General features: G+C 40.6%; 3 protein-coding genes across 3 annotated transcripts; 2 read left to right on the top strand and 1 right to left on the bottom strand.

Annotated features, from left to right (window-relative positions):
• Positions 1-454: 454 nt before the first annotated feature.
• LOC5505642 (40S ribosomal protein S17) lies at positions 455-3,595 on the top strand. The gene is made up of 5 exons (XM_001626345.3): positions 455-572; positions 1,204-1,355; positions 1,813-1,918; positions 3,186-3,251; positions 3,478-3,595. Exons 1-5 carry the CDS (start codon positions 570-572, stop codon positions 3,550-3,552), a joined length of 402 nt encoding a protein of 133 aa, XP_001626395.1. The 5' UTR covers positions 455-569; the 3' UTR covers positions 3,553-3,595.
• A 3,571-nt stretch (positions 3,596-7,166) lies between these two features.
• Positions 7,167-10,349, top strand: LOC5505632 (tripartite motif-containing protein 45). Its single transcript, XM_001626347.3, has 2 exons — positions 7,167-7,376; positions 8,302-10,349. Exons 1-2 carry the CDS (start codon positions 7,227-7,229, stop codon positions 10,018-10,020), a joined length of 1,869 nt encoding a protein of 622 aa, XP_001626397.2. The 5' UTR covers positions 7,167-7,226; the 3' UTR covers positions 10,021-10,349.
• LOC5505630 (tetraspanin-3) lies at positions 10,072-16,098 on the bottom strand. The gene is made up of 7 exons (XM_001626359.3): positions 15,917-16,098; positions 14,078-14,269; positions 13,343-13,417; positions 13,038-13,136; positions 12,519-12,656; positions 11,604-11,687; positions 10,072-10,932 (listed from the first exon to the last, which is right to left on the bottom strand). The coding sequence occupies exons 1-7, from the start codon at positions 15,962-15,964 to the stop codon at positions 10,846-10,848; spliced, it is 723 nt and encodes a 240-aa protein (XP_001626409.1). The 5' UTR covers positions 15,965-16,098; the 3' UTR covers positions 10,072-10,845.
• Positions 16,099-16,238: the final 140 nt, after the last annotated feature.

The following is a 16,238-nucleotide window of genomic DNA, read 5'->3' as shown; positions in this document are numbered from 1 at the left end:
CTTAAACATTATCCTCGAAAGCCCAAATTCGAGATAAACAGTTCATGTTCTCAGGGTGTTCTTGTTATATTAGAGGAAATGACTATGAAACAGTGTATTTCGAGTCTTTCGAGCTGAATTTGCCCTCTGCGAAAATAAAAAAATAAAATAAAAAAGGCTAGAGTTAAAAAGTTTATTGCGCTCGTATTTCGATTTATCGTAACGTCAACAGCATACGACTTCCGATAACTTGAAAGTTATCGGGAGAAAATGCATACTGATAAAAGCACTTTGCTCTCTTTGTACAGTTTGTAAAACCCAAAATATATGTACCCAAATAATCATAACGGGTCAATGGTCTCAATGGGAGAGGAAAATTGTTCGTGTTTAGTGGGGAGTTCGAGTTGTCTGTGTTCGAGTTATCGGTGTTACTGTTAGCCTACGTGTAGCCGCTGACTCGTAGGCTATGTTACTGTGTAATCTCTGTTGCTTTTGCGACTGCAGTTCACTAATTAACCGTCCAGCGGTTCCCTTCTTCAAAGCCCGCAAAGGGCGCTGGGATCGTCCTCTCTAAACTCGTCGGGATCAAAATGGTGGGTTTATCGTTCGATATGCTAGTTCAATCTGCTTCCATCCGTACAATCTTTGGATATTAGCTACATTTTAATCCAGAACTATGTAAACAAACTATCTATTGATTAAAATCACCGGGTAATTTCTTCATTCCTTCTATGAAGTTTTTATTTTTGGCAAAATATGACAGGGTATTGTAGTGTCGAATGTTTGGTGTTTTTCGTAAGTTGGAAGCTAACACTGCATGTTAGCTTTACTTTTGTGCTTATCACAGATATATTAACCCATATCTTGGCCAATAATTCCGTTAAATACATGCAATACTATATTTGTTTCCAACTTTTTATTGGTAGAAATCGTGAACAAAACGAAAGTAAAACCTTCGATTCAATTAAGCACGAAAGCACCATCAGATTCTGATATTAAAGTGTTAGTTTATGCGTCTTCCGCTCAGCCAGATGCACCGAATGCCTCCTCATTACCAGCAATTTATCTAGGTTTGATGGTTATGTATACAAACATTTGCTAATACTGTATGTGAAATTGTTCAGCATTGGTCTATGTACTTATATCATTTTAATGTTTCATTGCTGAGGTTTGTTATTTGATAGTTAAATTTTTAACTGATAAAATTGACATTATCAATTTTAGGGTCGCGTCAGAACCAAGACCGTTAAGAAGGCTGCTCGGGTCATTATCGAGAAGTACTACACCCGACTAACACTAGATTTCCATACCAACAAGAGGGTATGCGAGGAAATCGCCATCATTCCCAGCAAAAAGCTGAGGAATAAAATTGCTGGGTATGTATGACTTGAAAAACTACAATCAAGCTGTGGAAATACTGTTGAGTCTGCAGCCTTCGGCTTCCAGCTAAAAGAGCCGCCTTCTCTGGAGATTTGACCATCTCCATCCAGACAGAAAATTTATTATTTTTGTTTTGGTATTGGTTTAAATTACAGTAAAGGTTCTGGGACAGGCAAAAAATTACTCATTGATTATATATAAGCTGGGGGTTGATTAGGTTTCAGAGTAAGCGGTGGAGATTGACAAATAGGGTAGGAAAGTTTTTTTATTTATTTTATAAGTTCAAACAAAACTTTTTTTAAAAAGTAGCCAGCGCTTGGTGTAAAATAGCTGGCGGTTCCGCCGGCCACCGGGGCCTAATGAAACCCACGTATAAGGTTAAAATAAGCATGGTGCATTACAGTCTTAGCCACTATTAGCTGATTACTCGTATGGATTTTATTGCTGCTACAGGTTTGTTACCCATCTGATGAAGCGTATCCAGAAGGGTGCTGTACGTGGCATCTCCATCAAGCTGCAGGAGGAGGAGCGCGAGCGCAGGGACAACTACGTCCCGGAGGTGAGCATAGCTTTTGCTTTTGGTCCAACTGGTAGCTGTACACATTACTTGTATATTGTATTTTTCTCCTAACCTGAGCAGCATATTCTAAATGCCAATGTTATCTGATTGCTGTTAATTTTTTTTCTGATTGCTATTTTTTTTTTACATACAGTTAAGCCATCTTTTTTCTAGCAAATAGATTAGAGTTATTGTCTATGATATACTTCAGTTGTCTCTTATTGATTATATAAGCTATGAACTATGATAGATGACCCTGTCTGTACCTCACTAGTGTGTTGTTTTCTATACTCTGTGAAGATAGCAATAAAATTTCTTCCTGAAATTGTTTACCACATTGCCTCCTAATCACTAGAAACTCGTTTATAGTGCTGAATAACATGTATCAGAGCAATGTCACGTTAGTCTTTCGTTGCGGGCACTTGACTACTAACGCAGCGACCCGGGTTCGATTCCCGCTGATAGCCTATTTCTGGGAGCCTAGGTGGCGCAGTTGGCAGAGCGTCGCTCTGTAGTGCCTGTGCCTCTCACCACAGGTTTCCCGGTCGCTCTGTAGTGCCTGTGCCTCTCACCACAGGTTTCCCGGTCGCTCTGTAGTGCCTGTGCCTCTCACTGCTGGGTTCTGGGTTAGATTCCCGGTTCCGACGTGAGTCGAGTTAGTTGGTCTTGCCTTTGCTCCGAGGGTTTTTCTCCGGGTTCTCCGGTTTTCATCCCTCCACAAAATCAACAATTTCGATCTTAGCTGTGATCCGTGGTCAGACATGAGTTGTATGGCGGCTGCCTGAGGCGCCTTCCTATATGCCTTCAACTCGACCACGTCTGAATCTGCGCTCTCGTAATTCAGCTTCCCAGCTGCAATGAAAGTGATTAGCTACTCCAATTTATTTTATTTATTTATTTTATTGTATAGTTTTGCTAAATGTATTAACAGTTTTCAAGTGACCAAGTTTGCTCAGATTTGAAAATTTGATAGTTTTACTAGAATCTGCTTTGTTTCTAATTCCCTGAATAATGATACAAACATGCAAAACAGCAGCCCATCATCAAGCAAGAAATATTACAAATTCTTAATAAAATGTGTGCTATTCACAGTCACATGTAACAATAGTACCAACATGCAAAATATCAGCCCATCAGCAAAAAAAAAAAAAAAAAAAAAAAAAACTTGATAAAATGTGTGCCATTCAAAGTCACATAAAAACGGTACTATGAAAACAAGTGTGTTCTCAATTATGTTGAAAACTGAAATGTGTTATTGTAACCGTAGGTGTCTGCCCTGGAGCAAGAACTCATTGAAGTTGACCCTGAGACAAAGGAAATGTTGAAGGTCCTGGTGAGTATAGACATGATTGTCAGCCATACACTTGGTCATTGTTCTCAGTTATATTGGAAAACACGAAACAAGGTTTTATGCTTCAAATTTAATCTAAAACACTAGCTTACCTAAATCAGTTGATGGAAATGTATACCTTTTTCACACTTGGTAATGGAAGCCAACTAAGACAATTTAAACCTTTTCATGTAATTAATCTAACCATGCATTTCTTTCTAATACTTAGGACTTTGGCGGCATCCCCAACCTTCAGGTGACGCAGCCAATCACGGCAACACAGAATTTCCGCCCTCGACAGTAGGGTGTTCCATATTCAACTGCATAATAAACAACCCTTTGCTCCACTTGTTTTGTTGTGTCTTGTTTAAACCTGCTCTTGGTGCCAGAGGTTTTATTTGGCATTGATGGTAGACTGTGACAGAGAAGAATGCTGAATTTTGCCATTGTTGTGCACTAATAAAGGAACTTCTGGTACCTTCAAGCCAGGATTTTGAGCCGGGGCTTTGGGGTGGGGTGGGTCTGGTTGCCCTCTGTTCCCTTCACCCATCAATAAATAGCAAATGTGATGATAATGGGGTATTACCTCCCAATTGTTGAAGTATTGGGGGATACCTGGCCATGCAGCTGCAGTGAACATGTTATTAGTTCCCACCCAAGGACTTGGTTGCATACTCACTTAATTTTTGCGAATATAAACCCAGTTGCGATTGATGGACTATGCCTCCACACATGTTATAAGTACCAATCAATAGAATAAAGCTTTGTTATTATTATTAGAGTGGTTTTCAAAAACCAGTGAAATACTTTAAGTTTATTTAGTACAAATACACTGTAATGTCTTTGTTCTCCTTTGTTCTGGCTTGACTATTACACTTTAGTAATTACATTTTGTTGCACTGGATTTTGAAAACCACTCTATTATGCACTAGTCATTTGAAACCCCCACCCCCATGGTCCCGGGGAAGTGTGAGGTTAAGGTGGGGGTTTAGAGCACTTTTGAACGAGAATCTGTCCCTAGGGGGTGGAGGGATTGACAGTTTTTGACAAGTGAATAATGACACAAATATCATGTTAGTTTCTGGCTTGAGACTCTTTCTTCTGTAGCAAGCAATTCCATGTATCAGCGTGTGGCATACTGCACGGCGACATGTGCAAAAACGAATATTAAAAAAAAAAATGCCAGATGAAGATGATTTATTTTTCCATCTTTTTTTGTAACTGTTATCTTCATAGTAATTGGTACAAATGTACTCGCTGGAGTGTACTGGCTTTGAAAGATAAAAAAGCTTATTTCAGTTGACTTGTTGTTGACTAGTGCATTATGCGCATATATTTTCTAGGAGCATTATTTGCAATTCAGACGTCGCATACAAATGATTCGTTGCGTGACTGTAAACGCTTGACTGATTGCAATTCACAGTAATTAGATACTTCGTTTAAAGAAGCACATTCCTAAACTTGGCCATTACGACTCACAAGAGCTTTTTTCTCAAGATTATCGTCTTTATCCTACCTTTATCGGACCACAAAAGACACAATTTTTTTCAGTGCTTTCAAGGATTGCTTAAGTGGTAGAACTGAAGAAGACTTTTCTAACCATTCGACAGTTTTGAGACGTTGCCAAGGACTTGGGGTCAAGATGTTTTGTTGTAGCTAAAATGGCTGTGCTCGCTTCGCCAAGAGATCTGCAAATTCTACACAGAAAGCGCCCGCCGCCACAACAGAGAAAGGGTACACAATCAAAGGAAATACTTCAGGCTTTTGCCAAATTCCCGTTAGACAATGCTGCGAGCTGTTATCGACAAAGGCATTTCCCACCAAAGAGAGAGCTCGGGCGCTGTTATCATAAGCACAACACATGGCCTATATTAGGCTGGATTCCGCCGATATCAAATGCTCCTGCCAGTAAAACTAAAAACTACCGCTTCAGAGCTGTTACGAACCGTATTCAAAGCGCAACCGGTATGATTGTAAAACCAGAGACGAAGTGTGATCGTGAAATGCTACATGATTCGCGACTTTGCCGGCACTTTTGCGAACTGCTTGGCCCGAACTTATGTTGCGACTGCACAGAAAGGAGAGAAAGATTAGAGGTTAAAAAATATGAAGAAATTCCTGATAAACAATACCTCGAAAAGGACCCGTTCACTGCATTTGTGAGCACTCACTATAGTAAATATGGGAGGTATTTTGAGGAGGACTCTGACGAGGAAGTTTTAGTCAACGAAATCGATTCTGATGAAGAGCAATGGTCAGACGAAGGGGGTACCCCAAGGGTAAAATCAGCTGCTACAGTTACTAAGTATACCCCGCCCCCATCCCCAGGGGACAGTGGGTATTCTAGCCGGGTGAGCTTTATTAGAGGGTTGAGTCGCGCCCAATCTTGCACTCAGTTTAGAAGTCTTGCCTTTGTACCATTTATACCCCCTCAGCGCGAGGAGAGGATTGAAGCCAAGCTTAAGGAGCACAGACTTAGATTTTCTGAAAAAAGACAACCTTCTAAGGTCTTCACTGAAAAACTGAACACTTTTGATGCTAGCATTGCTAGTACTTTGGAAAGATTAGAAGAAAGAGTTGAGCTTAGAGACTTAATAAAAGGCAGTAGATCAAATTCTAGAACTGTCCAACCCAGTACAGTTGGACCAGTTCTTATGGAGCTCAAGCTTATAAACTTCACACAGTATGATAAACTGGGATATGGACCAACAGATATTTCTGTGCCAGAGAAGGAAGTACCTGTTATTGAAATCCAAAGTTGTAATCTTGATGAAGTGTTTGCTAGCAAAGAGATTTTGAAGGCAACAGAGCAATAGATAAAATATATATAAAGTATTAGAAATATACACATTGTTAATTATCGCAAAAATAGTTTAGGTGTGAGAACAACAACTGTCTCAGTGTCAGTCTAAATAACATTTTTAGCTTGCATGGATATGATCTTAGTAACTAAATCTTAGTCTGCGCAGGTGCCATCTTAGTGTCACAAGTGTCTCCCCACTAGCCTTTATGTGTCAGCATGCCTTCCCCACTAGCTGCTCTCACACTATTAGGGTGTTTTTAACTCGTGATTCCAGAATGAGAATGATAAGAATAGAAAAAAAGCGCACGTTTGTTTATCCCGCGTTCCCATTCTGGAATGGAATGAAGGCCATTCCACCCATTCTGCTACCTGTAGCAGAATGACTCGAATGCCATTCTGAACATTCTCTACCAACCATTCCCAATTCCAGAATTCCACCCTTATAGTGTCATACCCACCTTTCCTTCTGGGGTGGGAAGGCATGCATGACACTAAGAGCGGCTGCTAAGCAGTCTAATGTGATCTTGGTTTGAAGTATTTTCTAAAATAAACAGATATGTATAACTGTATATCGTGACCAAATGAAAGGAGAATGGGTTTAGGTTATCTGGGTTTTCTGTTCGAGTTAATTTGAGTATCAGACCTTTTTTTACAGGGGAGTTTCCTCTAGAGTGCCTTATATACTCAAAATCCTAGTAAATCGAGTTAACGAAGAATTCGAGTTATCCGAATTCGAGTTAGCACTCTTCATTAATCGGAACCTGGATCTATGTGACATCCAACCGACGCACGAATTTTTTTCCCGAATGTTCCCCAGGATTATATTACGGCATTCGAGACCATCCCTACCCTGGGTACCAGAGCCTCAAAACTTCTCTCGCCCATTGACGCTCAGCCAAAATGTCGCGACGAGCGACACGGCACGACATTTTGGGTGAGCGTCACTAGACGAGAGAAGTCTGGAGGCTCTAATACCCAGGGTAGACCATCCCATACCAAATATTAAACGGGGACCTTGCGCGCGATCTCGGATGCTGTTGGCGCATGGCTGACCTGAAAACGATGCCTGTGGTATAGCGCGCGCGCGTCTATGCGTCTAGCGTCAATAATGACGTCACAAACACAATAACAGTACAAAAATTCACGACTGTTGGTTTTTATCACAGTGTATAAAAATGTCTACCATTTGTGGAGTTTGCAGGGAAACCTACACGGACCCTCGCGTGGCACCTTGTCTTCATTCGTTTTGTAAGGAATGCGTTACTAAGTTGGTCACGGAACGCCAGGGGAAGTTCGTTTGTCCAGATTGCCAAGCAGACTTTCAGGTAATTTATAACAAACTGAAAAGTGACATTTATTTCGCTAAGTGAAGAATAGAAGCGTAACATGCGGCAGTGTACGTTACTTGATCAAATAAGCGCCAGGGAGCATGTCCGTGGAGGGGCGTTTATATAGTAGTCTCACTCGCCTAGCGTAACGAGTCCATAAGGTACGGTCGGTTGCGATGGAGAATACTTATAAAAAGAAGGCGCTTAATCCAAAATGCGTTTTACTTCTAGATAAGTATTTTTTACAACGGTGTAAGGAGCAGAATTATTCCCAGATTTATAATAAAACAAGCTTTCAATGGAAATATTGTGGCAGGTACTGTCAAGTTTCGTTAATAAACACAGCTGAATCGCAAAATTATATTAAACTTGTCTATGCAGTTCAGTGCAACAGTACAGGTTTAATCTATTAGGTCAAGACCGAACGAGTAAACTTCCCCGGCACCCCTACCCCCAAAGAAAAAAAAAAACTAACTTACGCAGAATTTCTGTCTTGGGACTGCAATGGAGGCTTCTTCTTCTTGTATTGGTCTTCGTTCAGCCATTTAATAATTCTTCTTCTAGCTGGAATGGACTTTCAGTCAATAGGTCAATTTTTTATAACCAACAACGTTGACTGGTCTGGCCATTTCCTGGCTTTCTAATGCAGTACTTTTCACTACTGATGGGCTATACTAGCAGGAGAAACTATTAAAATGCAACGTTCATGATAGAGTTCTTAAGGGGAATTGTGGCGCAGAAAGGGGGTTAGTCCCTCGAGAGGACACACGAGGCTAATATAATAATGTAACTAGTTTTATTGAGGAAACAGTCAAGACACAACTTCAAATTATATGTTATTTCCCCGAAGGATCACGAGGGACTGATTCTAATCTTGGTCCGCCTGTGGTGGTAGTGATTTGACTAGCGTCTTTTATTTCAGATGAGTGTGAAGGATGTCGAGAATCTTTCTCAAAACTTTTCCATCAACAACCTGATGCCTATATTAGCAATTCACTCAAACGCCTCGCGCAAGGACCTCAAGTGTGAGAACTGCAATAACAAGAAACAAGCCATCGCTCGCTGCGCACACTGCTCCGTGTTTCTGTGCTCGTTCTGTGTCAAGGCGCACCGTAGGATGAACATCCTAAAAGATCACGAGATCCTTGCATTTGACGCGGTGCAAAGAGCTGAACCGAGAGAAATGGCGAAGAAAATGTACTGCAAGCAACACAAAGACGAGGAAATGTCGTTTTACTGCGAAGACTGTTGTGTGATGTTGTGTAGAGATTGTACAGTTCTGGACCACCGTGGACACGAGTACGTGCGAGTGTCGAAAATCATGGCGAGGGAGCGCAAAGTGCTACAAGAGGCGATCCAATCAACAAGCCAGCTTATACCGACTCTAAACCTCGTTCTGAGGGACACAAAAGAAATGGCAGATCGTGTGGCAGAGAGAATCGAAGTGACAAATGGGCAAGTGGATAGCTTCATCGAGCAGCAGATCACGATGCTGGAAATAGCCAGAGATCAACTTAAAGAAGGTGTGAACGCCGTCGGAAGAACCAAACAATCGCTACTCGAATCTCAGCTCAGGAGAATTGATCTACAGTTGAGAAGTACTAATAACGCCGTGGAGTTCGCCAAACAAGCGCTTACTCATAGCAGTAGCGCACAAGTCCTGCTCTTGAAAAAGCATATTCTAACCAGGCTGAAGTATCTATCTGAGCAACCTGTGGATAGACGACCGTGCCAAAATGATGGTCTTGGGCTAAGGATCACTCCCGGTGCATCTATTGTACAGTTTATCCCTCAAATCGCTGCGATTGATAGCTCTACGGCGGTTCCACGCTTCTCTGATCTGCAATTAACCGGAAGTGTGGATTCGCTGGTGTACACGACTTTCTGCGCGCAGACCTGGGAGTTTACCCTTACTCTTAGAGATCACTTTAACAAACAGCTTGTCAGAGGTGGGAACGATGTCGGGGCTGTTATTGCCGACTTTCCGTCTGACCTCAAAGAGAAACATTCTGTCCGTATCTCTCTTGGTGTAACCGATAACCACGACGGATCTTACAGTTTTTCCTACAAGCCGCCGATACCGGGGCAGTATACACTGGACGTGAAGGCAGATGGGTACCGTATCAAAGGAAGTCCTTTCCAGTGGATTGTTTCACAGCCGCTCACTGAGAGCCCTGAGAAACCAGAAGAGCTTTCAAAAGTTTCCGACATTGAAAATATTGTGATGGAGGGTAGCTGTAGCTTCGCCTGGAAGGTGAAAATCAGGGAAACCTTAGATAAAGATTCCCTTCTGGATCTCAAAATCGGAGTTTTCAAGAAAACTGAGCAAAAGGAAGAAGCGGATAATCTTGCAGAAGAAAGCGCGGGTGATGAAACCGCTCGAAATAACCTCCGGGAGGTTGGAAAATCCACGTGGTATTGGTCACGTGGACAAATTTTCACGCCAGATGTCCAATCAGGGCAGCAAAGTCACGTGCACTCGTGCGAGCCTGGCGACGTCTTTCTACTGTTCCTGAACCCAGAAGAAAAACTTCTCACGATCGTCAATGAAACAAAAGCCGAAATTGGGGAAATCCCAAAAGTCGAGAGCCCTGTTTCGCCGTTTGTGTCGGATGTAAACTTGGTTACATTTCATGTGTAGCAATATACTATACTACTTTCAAGAGATATTCAACAGATAAACTCAAACAAATGAAAAGATAACGTTTCTTTCATGCAATACAATGTTAACTTTAAAACTTCACGTTATGAGTTTTACCAAAAAAAGCACACTTTTAATAGGTCTCTCATGAAAATTACCATTACTAAATATTACATCATCATTATTATTAGCATTTTTACTTTTGCAAATCAAGTTGATATAACCAGAAAATATTTGAATTAATTACTTAAACAACTTGTCAAGTTCCTGTCTTATTGTCATCTCTATTAATTAACACAGCTAAATGCGAAATAAAAAGAAATACAAAACTAGATGATTCAATCATTTCCAAGACAAAGGTCTAGGAAATACTACTGGGTAGCATCACAGTTGTACAAAAATACCCTTTTAAGTAGGTAGCTAGAGCAGTAGCGGATCTAGGGGGAGGGTTTAGGGGGTTAACCCCCCCTCCCTTGGGCTGCCAGAAAGCCATATGTAACAAATAAAAATTACCCCCTCCCCCCTATGTCACTTAGCCAAACCCCCCCTTTAGCGAAAAGCTAGATCCGCCCCTGTAGGGGGAAGGAGCAGTAGACATGTGCACTCCTGCGCTATCCACCACTGTTTACAAGGTGATTGGGTGTAACCCCATTCTTAGCAAAAAACAAAATTGGTTCATAGTAATTTAGCCAAATGCCTTTCTCTACAATCTCCTTTTTTTCTGCAATAGCATGTTTCTTTTTATCCCTATCCCAAAACTACAATATTGATTATACTTTTCTCAAGAATAACTATAGAAAATATTTCTGTGTATTATCAGGGGACTTAGACCCTTGTTCCCCCATCCAGTCGAAGGTAGGCGACCTCCCCCGTGCTGCACATGACGCAGCAGGCAGACAGCATCCCGATTAACTACAAAAACAAAATGGCTCAATAACTTCACTGTAAGATGCAAACCTGACAAAATATGCTGTGCCGTAGCAAGCTTTGAAATATTGGAGGGGCACAATATAGATACATTAATAAAATATTGGGGCCACAGCCACGCCCCTACTGCTCATTTACTTATTCTGTTTTAAAATATTGAGGGTCAGGTGCCGCCAGTGCCCCACCCTCTGCTACAGCCCTAGTGCCCCACCCTCTGCTACAGCCCTAATATGGGAAGAACAAGGAAAAAACATCTCGTCACTTTGTTTGCTTCTCTGCGTCCATGAAAGACAGATAAATAAAGTCTTCTCTTTGCTGATGGAGGCTAACAAAATTGTAAGCTCTTTTTCAATGCTAGTTGTTCCAGACACACACCTCAAAGACTTATGGGAAGCATCTGATAACAGGCATTTCATACCTCCCCCCTCTACAAAAAGCTTAAGAAATGGTGTTTCATTTTTTTTTTGTCTACGCTACCTTCTCTGATTTCAGAGCCTCAAACATGGTTGAAGGCACTGGGCTTGCCATCAATAACATGGTATGGGAACAAAGGAAAAGTCCTTCTCACAGCAAAAAAAGGCTGTATGATATGGAACTAAAATAGTGAATGGGCTCACAGAGCTGGCTCGAATAAAAGCTTACTAGTTAGGTCTAACCTGCAATACAGCAAATCCAATGCCAATCCCGATGATGTAGCTCAAGTTCTTGTTAAATTTGTCCAGGAGAGTTGTATAACAACCCTAAAAGAAAAAACATGCCCCTAAGATAATGTTTATGCTTGCACAACATTCCACCTGACTCAGTTACATTATATGGATGGAGCCAGGATGAATATATAAAACATGGGGCTATGTAACTTGAGGAAGTGAGCTTCAATATGATTTTTCTAACATTTTAGTCAGATGGGGAGGGATCCTGATAACTACAAAGTCCAGATTCATCGACTCAGATTCTTGAATAACTAAGAATTATTTCTAATTTCCTTCTAGTACTTAGAAATTTCCTTAATCTTTAACAATTACCTACCAAGGGCAGAGTAAACAGTGGTAAACAGTTTCAAAACAAGGAACATCAAGAGTAATGTTCTCCACAATTCTCTGGGTCTGCACAAGCGAATTAATTTATCGCAACCCAGTCAGGGGCAGATCCAGAATTTTAAAAAAGGAAGGGGGGGGGGGGGGGTGAAGAAAGAGTTTCAAGAAAGGGAGGGCCGGACTTATTGTTCTGCTGTATATTTTTTGTTATTTTTAAGCCAAATGTCTAAAAAAAGGGGGGGCCGAACGCCCTCCCCCCAAGATCCGCTCCTGTGCAGTGTTTGATGATGTATAAATTGCTGAATCCTGAACGTTTAGAGGTACATAAACAAGAAGCTAAAGCTTTCTAAACTTGTGTTTGAGTTTTATTAATACTAATTTTTGTTATTTATTTGATAGCCATGAAGCACATAGATTCCCTGATTATAGATTTCAGTGCAACCTTATGTAAAATAGGTGTATTATTTATAGGGACTTTCAGAGACAAAATTTATTAATTGAATTTGATGATAAAAATGATTAGAGAGAGCAAGTCACCTTGGTGTTATGAAACTTATCGTAGGGGAAGCAAACATCAGAGTCATGGGTGCAACAGGACTTGGGAAGATGATGCTTTTCCTTCCAAAATGTTGAGTTCACCCAATCATTGGGGCCAGTTGAGCCACAGCAGTCAAGCTTTGGCGAATTAAAAATAATCAATCAGTTGTGAGTCAGTCATGTGATGCCTTAAAAAAACATAACATGTATTAACAATAGGAGCTTTTGTTGAGCATGCACAGTGTGATCACTTATTGAGGTTCAACCCAAAGATTTTTACAAGTGCTTACGATTTTGTTATTCAAATTTGACTATTTACCATTACAAACAGGATTAGTAATGCTAAGTAAACAATTGCTTAGTTTTGGTGACACAGATGCAAGAATGTCCATAAACTTTTGATTGACGGAAGAGTACTTGAAGCTTTATTGTGAGAGTTCCAGTTTACTAAACGTAAAGAGTAGTTACATTTATTTATCACTCTTTATCTAGGTTTTTAACATAATGGCTAACACTCACATTTTCCTGTAATTTATCAACAGCTTTCTGAAAACCTTGCTCCTCTTTTGAGTAGTGATCAATGGCATCTGTCAATCCATTCTTGACCTCGTCCTTTGCCTAGAGACACACATATATTACAGTCCTGGTAAAGGCATCTTTATTGGGTAACCATGAAAGAAGCATACATAATTATCATCAGCATTATCTTTACCATATAAAAATGACTTTCAAAAAATGCAACAAGCTTTACTGTTGCAAACACTGCAACGTTTTACATTCTCTTATATTATTACTCTGTATGGTATAGATATATGGCTACTAACCTGGTTCTTGTAGATAGCACCCAATACTCCTGCAGTAATTTCCAGGGAGAACACAACCAAAAGCAAGATAAAAAACTAGAAATAGAGTACAAAATACTAAGCTCATATCTAAACATATTACCTTACCCTTTCAGGAAAACACATCTTGATAAAATGTCCCCAGAATACAACTGTGTTGGTAAAGCAGTGGTGTAGCAGGCCTCTAAATATTGGTGGTTGGAACAATATGAAAATATTGGGGGCACAGCAACGCCCCTACTGTTTATTCCCGTATTGTTTTTTTAATATTAGGGGGGGGGGGGGCACATGCCCCCAGTGCCCTACCAACTGCTACAGTCCTGTGAAGTCACAGAAATAGTAGGAGGCAAGGTAAAGCGCTAAGCTGGTCCCATAGGCAAATTCTACAATATAAACAGGCCCGTACCCAGGAGGCGAACGCACCCCCACAACGGCACAAGGTCCACTTTCGGTTCTCAATAGAAAATATAGAGCATAAGCTAAATCACTCTGGTATGTAGTCAAATCTGATAAGAAACGTCCTGTGGAGATACTTTTTTTGGGGGTGGTCAGATTTTTACCAGAAGTCACTCTGCCCCCCCCCCCTCCCCCCCCCCCACCTGCACCCCTGGAAAAAATTAGGTCCACTTTTTTTCGGATTTAGCACTCCCCCAATAAAAATCCTGGGTACAGGCCTGATAAAATAGGTGCAGTTTGAATCAATACAAAAACACATACAATTGACAAACAGCATTTGCTTTCTCTGCAAGTCCCACAAATGCCAACCAACGCAGTGACCAGCACCAAACAGCCAACTCCAACTATTATGCCTGCGGGTACAATGGTGTAGGTGTCTGAGGTGATCTTTGAGTAGTTGCCATAAGATTGCATCAACCAGACAGCAACATAAATCAGAGCTGCTGAAATCCCCTGAAAGGAATAAACAGGAGTTAAAGGAATAAGCTGTTAATCAATTGGAACAATAGGAGTCAAATAACAATCAACTAACCAGTATTGAAAATCAAATACCAAATAAAACTGACTCAGATTGGTGATAAACTGCCAAACATGGATGCAAATTGATTAGTTGATCTTATTTCTGTGATGTCTGCTTAGTCATTACCCTGGGTACCAGGGCCTCCAAACTTCTCTCATCAAGTGTCGCTCAGCCAAAATGCTGTGACGATCGAAGCGAGGAGGCTCAGGGTGGGCGAGTTCAAGTTCCAGTCTCGAATTACATGCATAAACGAGTTTTACATGAGAGTTGTAAGCTATCAAAGTTTTCTTGTTATTTTCATACTCGAGTGATTAAAAGTATTGTCTATTTAATGGCCCTAGGATAAATTTTCCTGCACTGATTTCTGTCATTTATGCAGCAGCACTTCTTTAGGCAAGTTTAATTTGTTTACTGACTCTAAGACGAAGAAGGAGAGATTCCTAGAACGTCTGTTTATTATTCTTTACCAGCAAACGTTTACAATAAGAAACCACCTGCGTAAGGCAGCTTGGAAAGCTAGAGAATGTAAAGGAATCATTATTAGAGAACTGCAAACTGTCACTGTTCGTGCCCTGATGCGGGCGGGTTTAGCTCCATCTTCAACTTTGCCACAAACTGCGAGAGCCCTGCAGCTCCAGCCCAAAAACAATAAGGAGAATCAAGGACTGTTGTCGAAACTATCACTGAAATACATGTGCAGCAAGCAAACCAACTAAACGCATTCAAACAGCTAAACTTCCATTTTTGAGAAATAATGACAACTGTTATTTTCAAGATAATCCCAAATATTGGTATATTGACCAAATATGGTATTGTGTTACTATGAAAATCTTGTTGACCAATCAGCTGCAGAATACAAAATCTGTTTTTCTGGAACTGAAAAAAGCTACTCACCCACCCAGTCACGGCATTTTGGCTGAGCGCCACTGGACGAGAGAAGTCTGGAGGCTCTGGTACCCAGGGTACTCTAGTCATTAGCTAATACTGATCAATTACTTAACAACTATTTCCATTGACTGATATCTAAAAACTGATGTCATTGATAAATTGTGCACATTTGATACACATGTGAAACCATACCATCTTATATAAATAAGGGGTCGGAGGGGACATGTATAAGCACGGTTGCTCAATTGGTTACTAGACACCTCAAGAATCTAAAAACATCACGATTCACGTTTTAATTGAGGATCCACGTCCTCTAATGGCAAAGGCTTGATGTTTTTATGGTTTAACAATTAACGAAGAGCAGGTCACGAATCACGAAGGAAAATAATCCTTACGAATGTTGTTTTAGTTTTATTTTCAATGTCTTCGCAATCGTCAGCATTTTTGTTCATGCGCCGTTTCAACATTAATAATGAACGTCATAAAAGAACCTTAGAGACAATTTCATAAACACGGTCGAGTGATTTCATACAGGAAGTATTATTCGATACACCACTATTTCCAAATACCACTTCAAAGTATCAAAAAATACGTCCATTTCGATTTTCTAACACATCAGAGACAAACGCGAAACAGCAAGCCAGAAATTTGACGCGACGACACGATATCCTATTGTGTTTCTTAAAACTTACCAGATAAATAAAATTAAAGAAGAACAAGAATGCTTTCGCACAGCTCATTGTGGCCAAAGTTTGCTGTGATTTCAGAGCAGAGTAGCGAGATGTTGAAGCTTCGTTATTAACACGCGGGTATTTGGCGCTTGCCAGATCTAAACTTCCTTATTCTACCTTCTCGGAAAGATCGTATTTCAACTAGGGCACGTGATATAATGGCGGTTGGGATACCTGTGCTAAGATACTGTTCACGAAACAATTTATCCTTATGACATAGTCTAAATGATATTTAATAGTGATTTATATCCCAGTATTTCTTACTGATTTAAAAACAAGAAAA

This window comes from Nematostella vectensis, chromosome 5, assembly GCF_932526225.1.
Source record: "Nematostella vectensis chromosome 5, jaNemVect1.1, whole genome shotgun sequence".
NCBI classification, from domain to species: domain Eukaryota; kingdom Metazoa; phylum Cnidaria; class Anthozoa; order Actiniaria; family Edwardsiidae; genus Nematostella; species Nematostella vectensis.
The sequence above is the reverse complement of the archived record's forward strand: the minus strand, read 5'-3'. Positions and strand labels throughout refer to the sequence as shown.